Source organism: Physeter macrocephalus, chromosome 7, assembly GCF_002837175.3.
Source record: "Physeter macrocephalus isolate SW-GA chromosome 7, ASM283717v5, whole genome shotgun sequence".
In the NCBI taxonomy this organism is placed as follows: domain Eukaryota; kingdom Metazoa; phylum Chordata; class Mammalia; order Artiodactyla; family Physeteridae; genus Physeter; species Physeter macrocephalus.
Window position 1 is genome coordinate 128,625,159 of NC_041220.1, and position 9,615 is coordinate 128,634,773.

The window sequence follows — 9,615 nt, forward strand, 5'->3', positions numbered from 1 at the left end:
AAACGGTTAAAGCAAATCTGCGCTCTGCATTCCCAGACAGGCTTTGCTTAATCTTTCTTCCCGCTCTAATAGACCTTCACCCCCTGCCTTTCTTTTATTTCCCTCGACCCCCCCCTTACCCCTGAGTTATTACTAGCATAACAACCTAACGGTCTTCCCCCAGAACCCATCACTAAAGTTATTTATCTGCAAACCTGACCCCACCCCCATCTATTCGGCGGCAGCTTTTTGCTGTTATTGCTCAGATGCCCGCCAAGATGTGACCAAAAAGAAAAAAGAAAAGGGGGGGGAACCCCACCCCACCCCCTTCTCAGCGCCTCCTACTCGCCGAGCTCCCACACCCGACAGCCTACAGTCCTCCGGGAGGCTGGAGTGATTAGCATCCCGAGAAACCAGTCGGAGGCGGAAGAAGTCGGAGAGCGCTCGCGGTAGGAGTGCCAGGCGGGGCTGCTTTAGCTCCGGCCCAATGGGGCTGGGGCGAGGGAGGGGCAGTAGGTGACAGCACGGGGAGCTAGGGGGGAGTCCGGGCAAACTAAAGTGCGGGGATCAATGAGTGGCGAGCAAAGTTTCTGAGCCCTGTTCCAGCTCGCGGTCTTCCCTCCCCCTCTGTTTGTGTTTCGACAACGCGGTGTGTGTGTGTGCGCGCGTGTGCGCGTGTGTGCGCGCGCGCGTGCGGCGGGGAAGGGGCGGGGAGAGTGTGAGGGAGCAGCCGGAGGTTGAGAGGGGCTCGCGGAGCTCCAGCTCCACAGCGGTACAACCTTCAGCCCGGGCAGGCGAGAGGGAGAGCGCTGACAGCCGCCGTCCCGAGCTGCCGCGGGCGCCGCCAGAGCCCAGCGCCGACTTCCCCGCCTCCACCGCCAACGGTGAAGGAGAAAGAGGGACCCACCACCCCCCCGCCCCAAACAAAAAGCCTTGTGGATTACAAAGTGAAACTGACACGGGACAATAAAAGGAAAGGGCAGGAGGTCAGGGGCGAGGCGCACTAGAGTGGGCTTCTGACTGGGGCCGCCGGAGAAGGAGCCCCCTGGCATGGTGAGGGGGGGGGGACTCGGGGACAGCGCGCTGCTCTTGCCCGACCCCGGAGAGGCCGAGAAGAAAGCGGGACCTGCGCTCGATTTGGATGTACAAATAATGGGTCGGCAGGCGTCCCGGCAGAGGTAAAAAAAAAAAAAAAAAAAAAAAAAAATGCTGAGGAGCGCTGGATTTTGCCTGTGCCCGACTAAGGGCTCGAAGCCGCAGCAGGGGCGGCGGCGGCTCCTGCTGGAGGAGAAGGGACGGAGCTGAGCGCTCCCGGGTACCGGAACCCTAGCGCCAAAGCGAGCGCTTGGAACGCAGTTTGCTAGCTGCCCGCGCTCAGACGCCGCCGCCTGGGCCTCAGCGGCCACTTCTGCAGCCCTGTTGGAGGGGCGTTGCAGCCTTGTTCTTGAGGAGAGGGGACTCGAGGAAATCCCTCGTCCCCAGCTTTTGGGAAAGCAATTTGATAATCTCCAGGTTCCCCATCGCCCCCTCCCCAGTGCGCAGTTGTTCTTTCCACACACGGCTACGGACGTTTGTCCTTCCCTCTTCAGTTTCTTCGCCTTGGGTAAGTTCTAAAGTTTCTGAAGACAATTGTTTGCAATGATTCCTCATATACCTTAAATACAGGCAACCTCTTCCAGCTCACATCCACCCAGCCGAAAACGCTCAGACTTTCTGGATTCGAAAACAAAGTGAAGGGGGAAAATATAGGAGGTTTGAGAAACTTTTCGGGGGACTCGGCAACCAACAGGAGTGCCCCGAGGAGTGCCCTGCCGCTTCTCCTCAAGGCATCTCTCCGCGCGAAGCGTCCAAATGGCTACCTGGAGCCTTTTGCTGATGCGACTTGCTTCTGCTGGACTGGAGGTTCTTTGAAATAGCGGAGCTCTCAGACAGATACATCGGCTGCATGTTTGCTGGTGCCTGCTTGATCCCTGTCATTATCACCCGTTTTTGCCTCACCTCTTCCTTCTCTTTATCACACCGTTCCAGGGAGCCAGGACCATGGACGTGGCAGCACACAGGGCTCCTGGCCGCCCGTGGCTTCCGCTGCCCACTTTGTCATTATTTCAGCTTCTTCGCGTCTTTTGGCTGCTGTCACTGCTACCGCGGCCGGCCCGGGTCAGCGGGGCCGAGCAGCGCCAGGTGTTTGAGGTGCTGGAGGAGCAACCTCCCGGCACGCTGGTGGGTACCATCCAGACGCGCCCAGGCTTCACCTACCGACTCAGCGAAAGCCACGCCCTGTTTGCCATAAACAGTAGCACCGGGGCCCTGTACACCACTGCCACCGTCGACCGCGAGAGCCTACCCAGCGACGTCATCAACCTGGTGGTGCTTTCCAGCTCACCCACCTACCCCACCGAAGTGCGAGTGTTGGTGCGGGACCTCAATGACAACGCCCCGGTCTTCCCTGAACCCTCGATTGTGGTCACTTTCAAGGAGGACAGTAGCAGCGGGCGGCAAGTCATCTTGGATACGGCCACCGACTCAGACATCGGCTCCAATGGTGTGGACCACCGGTCCTATCGCATCGTCCAGGGCAACGAGGCGGGTCGCTTCCGCCTGGACATCACCCTGAACCCGAGTGGCGAGGGCGCGTTCCTGCATCTGGTGTCCAAGGGCGGGCTGGACCGCGAGGTCACGCCGCAGTACCAACTATTGGTGGAAGTGGAGGACAAGGGGGAGCCGAAGCGGCGGGGCTACCTTCAGGTAAACGTAACTGTGCAGGACATTAATGACAACCCCCCGGTTTTTGGTAGTTCCCACTACCAGGCGGGGGTGCCTGAGGACGCGGCGGTGGGCTCCAGCGTCCTCCAGGTGGCGGCAGCGGACGCGGACGAGGGCACCAACGCGGATATCCGATACCGGCTGCAGGACGAGGGGACCCCCTTCCAAATGGACCCCGAAACTGGGCTTATCACGGTGCGGGAGCCCCTGGACTTCGAGGCCCGGCGCCAGTACTCGCTTACCGTGCAGGCTATGGACCGAGGCGTGCCTTCCCTCACTGGGCGCGCCGAGGCGCTGATTCAGCTGCTGGACGTCAACGACAACGACCCTGTGGTGAAATTCCGCTACTTCCCTGCCACCTCACGCTACGCCTCGGTAGATGAGAATGCTCAGGTGGGCACGGTGGTGGCTCTGCTCACCGTGACGGACGCGGACTCCCCCGCGGCCAACGGGAACATCTCTGTGCAGATTCTTGGGGGCAACGAGCAGCGCCACTTTGAGGTGCAGAGCAGCAAAGTGCCGAACCTGAGCCTCATCAAAGTAGCCAGCGCCCTGGACCGGGAGCGCATCCCTTCTTACAACCTAACAGTTTCTGTCTCTGATAACTACGGGGCGCCCCCTGGCGCCGCGGTTCAGGCGCGCTCTTCCGTGGCGAGCTTGGTGATTTTCGTCAATGACATCAACGACCACCCTCCCGTCTTTGCCCAACAAGTGTACAGAGTGAACCTGAGCGAGGAGGCGCCCCCGGGAAGCTATGTGAGTGGAGTGTCTGCCACTGACGGCGACTCTGGTCTCAATGCTAATCTGCGTTACAGCATTGTCTCTGGGAATGGACTAGGTTGGTTCCACATCAGCGAACACAGCGGCCTGGTGACCACTGGGCTTGCTGGGGGCTTGGACCGTGAACTCGCTTCCCAGATTGTACTGAATATCAGTGCTCGGGACCAGGGGGTTCACCCCAAGGTTTCCTATGCCCAGCTTGTAGTCACCCTCCTGGATGTGAATGATGAAAAGCCAGTATTTACCCAGCTGGAAGGATATGATGTGTCTGTGGCTGAGAATGCCCCAACAGGGACTGAACTACTGGTCCTTGGGGCAACTGATGGGGACCTGGGTGACAATGGGACAGTGCGTTTCTCCCTCCAAGAGTCTGAGACTGACCAGAGGTCCTTCCGCCTGCATCCTGTGTCGGGCAGGTTGAGTACTATCTCCTCCTTGGACAGGGAGGAGCAAGCTTTCTACTCCCTGTTGGTTCTGGCCACAGACCTGGGCTCACCTCCCCAGTCATCAATGGCTCGAGTAAATGTGAGCCTCCTGGATATTAATGACAACAGCCCTGTGTTCTACCCAGTCCAGTACTTTGCTCATATTCAGGAGAATGAGCCTGGAGGTAGCTACGTCACCACAGTGTCTGCCACTGACCCAGACTTGGGTCTCAATGGAACTGTCAAATATAGTATATCAGCTGGGGACAGGTCTCGGTTTCAGGTCAATGCTCAGAGTGGGGTAATTTCTACAAGAATGGCCCTAGACAGAGAAGAAAAAACTGCTTACCAGTTGCAAATAGTGGCTACTGATGGTGGCAATTTACAGTCTCCAAACCAGGCAATAGTAACCATCACTGTATTGGACACTCAAGACAACCCACCTGTATTCAGCCAGGCTGCCTACAGCTTCGTGGTCTTTGAGAATGTGGCTCTGGGATATCATGTGGGTAGCGTGTCTGCGTCCACCATGGATCTCAATTCCAACATCAGTTATCTCATTACTTCTGGGGATCAGAAAGGTATGTTTGCTATCAACCAGGTCACTGGGCAGCTTACCACAGCAAGTGTGATTGACAGAGAAGAGCAATCGTTTTATCAGCTGAAAGTAGTGGCCAGTGGGGGCACAGTGACTGGAGACACCATGGTTAACATAACAGTTAAGGATTTAAATGACAACTCTCCCCATTTCCTTCAGGCAGTAGAGAGTGTGAATGTGGTAGAGAATTGGCAGGCAGGTCACAGCATTTTCCAAGCCAAAGCTGCGGACCCTGATGAAGGTGTCAATGGCATGGTACTCTATAGCCTGAAGCAAAACCCCAAGAACCTCTTTACTATCAATGAAAGGAATGGTAATATTAGTCTGCTAGGACCCCTGGATGTTCACGCTGGTTCCTACCAGATAGAGATCTTGGCATCCGATGTGGGTGTTCCCCAGCTCTCCTCTAGTTTCATCTTAACAGTTTATGTCCATGATGTAAATGACAACCCACCAGTGTTTGACCAACTTTCTTATGAGGTCACCCTTTCTGAGTCAGAACCTGTGAATTCTCGATTCTTTAAAGTGCAAGCTTTTGATAAGGATTCAGGAGCAAATGGTGAAATTGCATACAGCATTGCTGAAGGCAATACAGGGGATGCTTTTGGCATATTCCCAGATGGTCAGTTGTATATAAAAAGTGAACTGGACCGTGAACTTCAAGACAGATATGTTTTACTGGTTGTTGCTTCTGACAGAGCAGTGGAACCCCTTAGTGCTACTGTGAATGTTACTGTAATTTTAGAAGACGTAAATGATAACAGACCTCTTTTTAACAGTACCAATTACACATTTTACTTTGAAGAAGAACAGAGAGCTGGGTCGTTTGTGGGCAAAGTAAGTGCTATAGATAAAGACTTTGGGCCAAACGGAGAAGTAAGGTATTCTTTTGAAAGGGTGCAGCCAGATTTTGAGCTGCATGCAATTAGTGGGGAAATCACAAATACTCATCAGTTTGACAGGGAGTCTCTTATGAGGCGGAGAGGGACTGCAGTGTTTAGCTTTACAGTCACTGCAACAGATCAGGGGCTCCCTCAGCCTCTCAAGGATCAGGCCACAGTACATGTTTACATGAAGGACATAAACGATAACGCTCCCAAATTTCTAAAAGACTTTTACCAAGCGACAATATCAGAGTCAGCAGCCAACCTGACACAGGTTTTAAGAGTATCTGCCTCAGATGTTGATGAAGGTAATAATGGACTTATTCATTATTCTGTAATAAAAGGAAATGAAGAAAGACAGTTTGCTGTAGACAGTACCTCCGGTCAGGTGACACTTATTGGCAAGTTAGACTATGAAGCAACACCTGCCTATTCCCTTGTAATTCAAGCAGTGGATTCAGGGGCAGTTTCCCTCAATTCGACTTGTACCTTAAATATTGATATTTTAGATGAAAATGACAATACCCCTTCTTTCCCTAAATCAACACTATTTGTTGACGTTTTGGAAAACATGAGAATTGGTGAACTCGTGTCCTCTGTTACTGCAACTGATTCAGATTCAGGTGACAATGCTGACTTACGTTACAGTATTACTGGGACTAACAATCATGGAACTTTCAGCATTAGCCCAAACACTGGGAGTATTTTTCTTGCCAAAAAATTGGACTTTGAAACACAGTCTTTGTACAAATTAAATATAACAGCAAAAGACCAAGGAAGGCCTCCTCGTTCATCTACAATGTCAGTGGTTATACACGTGAGAGACTTTAATGACAATCCTCCTAGCTTCCCTCCTGGGGATATTTTCAAGTCTATTGTTGAGAACATTCCCATTGGAACATCTGTCATTTCAGTGACTGCACATGACCCTGATGCAGACATTAATGGGCAACTCTGCTATGCGATCATCCAACAGATGCCAAGGGGCAACCACTTTGGCATAGATGAAGTCAAAGGCACTATCTATACAAATGCTGAAATAGATCGGGAATTTGCTAATCTCTTTGAGTTAACTGTAAAAGCCAATGACCAAGCTGTGCCTATTGAAACTAGACGGTATGCTTTGAAAAACGTGACCATTTTGGTTACAGACCTCAATGACAACGTTCCAATGTTTATATCGCAAAATGCCCTGGCTGCCGACCCTTCAGCTGTGATTGGTTCTGTTCTGACGACAATTATGGCTGCCGACCCAGATGAAGGGGCAAATGGAGAGGTGGAGTATGAGATCATCAATGGGGACACAGACACCTTCCTTGTGGATCGTTACAGTGGAGACTTGAGAGTGGCTTCAGCGCTGGTGCCCTCTCAGCTGATCTATAATCTCATAGTTTCAGCAACAGACCTTGGCCCTGAAAGGAGGAAATCAACCACTGAATTGACCGTCATTCTTCAGGGCCTTGATGGACCTGTTTTTACACAACCCAAATATATAACTATTTTGAAGGAAGGAGAACCCATTGGCACCAATGTGATATCAATAGAAGCAGCTAGCCCTAGAGGATCTGAAGCCCCAGTGGAGTATTATATTGTTTCAGTCCGCTGTGAAGAAAAAACCGTGGGACGTCTCTTTACTATTGGACGACAAACTGGCATAATTCAGACTGCAGCCATTCTGGACCGCGAACAAGGAGCCTGTCTTTACCTGGTGGATGTTTATGCCATAGAAAAATCAACTGCTTTTCCCAGAACACAGAGAGCAGAGGTAATGATTTTGTCATCCCTTATGATTATTTGTTGATGTGTTTTTTAGGAAGATCGTTCTCTTTATATCTACTTTCTATAGTAATTTACCTTTACTGTTGATTGTTCATTTTACTGACAGGAGCATATAAAAATGTTCTGTCGCACAGACTAACAAGAATTACACGCAACTTAGCTTTAACCCTGATCAAAACCAAACAGTGAACAGTTTTTACCTTATATTTCATCTCACGCCATCATATGTGTAAGGCTAATGAGAACTCTTTAGCTATTTCAGAAGTGCAAAAAAAAAAAATTCATTTATCTGAGTTACATCACCACACTAAACTAAACACCTCACAGTAAGGAAGTCTACCAGAGAATGAGCAGTTTCAGACTTAAGAAATCCTATTCCAAAGTGAAGAACTTTGGTAGAAATCAGCATTCTAGCATGGCTTTCAAGGGGGAGTGGCTGTGGACTGACAGTTTACATCAGGACGGTATTAACTTTCACATCCTCAGCAGTCTTGGCAGTTTCTTTATAGACAGTGACTAATTTCAATGTGCTGGGCCAAGTTTGGGGAGATTCCTGATTTCATCTGCCTTCACATTTTAGGCACTATCTTCTGACTTAGAGTAATCCTCTCTCTTCCCTCTTGAACTAAAGCATGTAATGTGCTGTGAATGATCAGAGATGAGAAGCTGTTTCTTGAGACAAAACTGTGTTGTTCACTGCCATGGTATAGGTACAGGTTGTTCTGTCTGCTGATGGGCAAGAAACTAGTGTTTCAAAGCATAAGCCAAAAGATTTCAAGCTTGGCCATTCCCGGGGTATATTTTTGGCTGTTACTACCTCAGTGTTTCATTGATTTGCTTTTTAATTGAACTACTTCCAATGTTGTTTTGATAATCAACTAGAAATGATATAGCTATACCCTGGAAAGCTCGTTTGCCATTTCCTAAGTTCTCTCTCCTCACTCCCTTCAAAGAGATTCTGGTGTCACTCAGCCAAAAACACAAAATATCAAATGTGGTTTGTGATACTCGGCAGTAACCCAGACACAACGTGCTAGTGAAATTGAGGCTCGTGTGTTTGCTTTCTTGCTTTCTTTTCTTTTTTTCTAAACAGAGGTGAGGGGTTTTCTTCATTTAAAAATGTTCATTTATTATTATTATCTTTCTGAATCCCCTGTGATTTTTTTCTCATGTTAGCTAGCTATGTCTGTTCTATGGATGGAACAGTATATTCACGGCCTAGAGGATATTAGAGATATAATTCTAGATATAATTCTTAATAGAGATATAATTCTTAGAGATAAAATTTTAAGTGGAATTCAGTTTTATCTTATACACATAGCCCTGAAGAAACTTTTAACCCATATGTCCTCTTTTACCTAATTAGTTTTCTAAAGATCTTAACATAGGTCTTACTTATTGAGCTATTTGGTTTAACTCAGGCTATGATTTACATGTAATTTTATTTTGATTTGGGGCTATTCCTCCCCTAAACCCACTCCCTGGCTCTACCGTCCTTCTCTGGAATTATTTCTTAGATGAAGAGATTTAAGTGGCTATTAAAGACAGGCAATTAAGTCATTCTAGACTTTAAACTTGTTAAACTGTAAAACAAATTATGTTATTGGTTGTTTGGTTCAATGCATGACATTTGCTCTGCAATGAGAATAAATGTCCATTGTTTTCATTAGAAGATTTATTTAGTCTTATTATTTATCCATGAGATATGCAAAGATTAGCTTAGCTTAAATTTATTAAATAGTGCTGTTTCTGCATTAGACACGAGGACTAAAAAATAATGATTATAAACCATTTTGTTAGTAATAGGGGATTATATGTCTGTTACTTTTTTTAACCTCAAATAGCACCAGTATGAAAAGTTATTCACATTTACTGTAGCCTATTTAAAAATCTGGAGAGAATTCATCATGATGATTTTTTTTATGAGAAAAAAACTGTTTGTCAGGGTACCTTCTGTGAACTGAAGTGCTGAAATTGTAAACCGAGTTTGAGTTCCCGAGCTCCAACCACTCCTAAAATTAAAAGCAAATGTGTTTCTCCAAAGAATATTGAAAGCAGTAGTTGGGAGCTAGAATTTCATCTTTATTATTGGTTGTGTCTTTCAAGTGTATACAATAAAGTTGTTTTCCTTCTGCTCCAACAGTTAATTTGCCGTGATTCTGCAAAAAAGAAGCTGTAAGTTACCTCTGGTTGTCAGAGGTGATTTTTCAATTGTTTGTTTCTAAGTGTAAACTTTGCTCCAATGCTTTTTTTTTTTTTTTTTTTTTTTTTTGCGGTACGCGGGCCTCTCCCTGTTGTGGCCTCTCCCGTTGAGGAGCACAGGCTCTGGACGCGCAGGCTCAGCGGCCATGGCTCACGGGCCCAGCCGCTCCGCGGCATGTGGGATCTTCCCGGACCGGGGCACGAA

At 48.5% G+C, this 9,615-nt stretch overlaps 1 protein-coding gene across 1 annotated transcript in view; it reads left to right on the forward strand.

The window, feature by feature from the left end:
• The first annotated feature begins 1,571 nt into the window (after positions 1-1,571).
• FAT4 (FAT atypical cadherin 4) overlaps positions 1,572-9,615 on the forward strand; it is a 184,477-nt gene continuing 176,433 nt past the window's right edge. Inside the window, exon 1 of the mRNA XM_024119347.3 lies at positions 1,572-7,194. Within this exon, the coding sequence (XP_023975115.1) occupies positions 2,020-7,194 (5,175 nt within the window). The 5' untranslated portion in view covers positions 1,572-2,019. The remainder of the gene's footprint in view (positions 7,195-9,615) is intronic.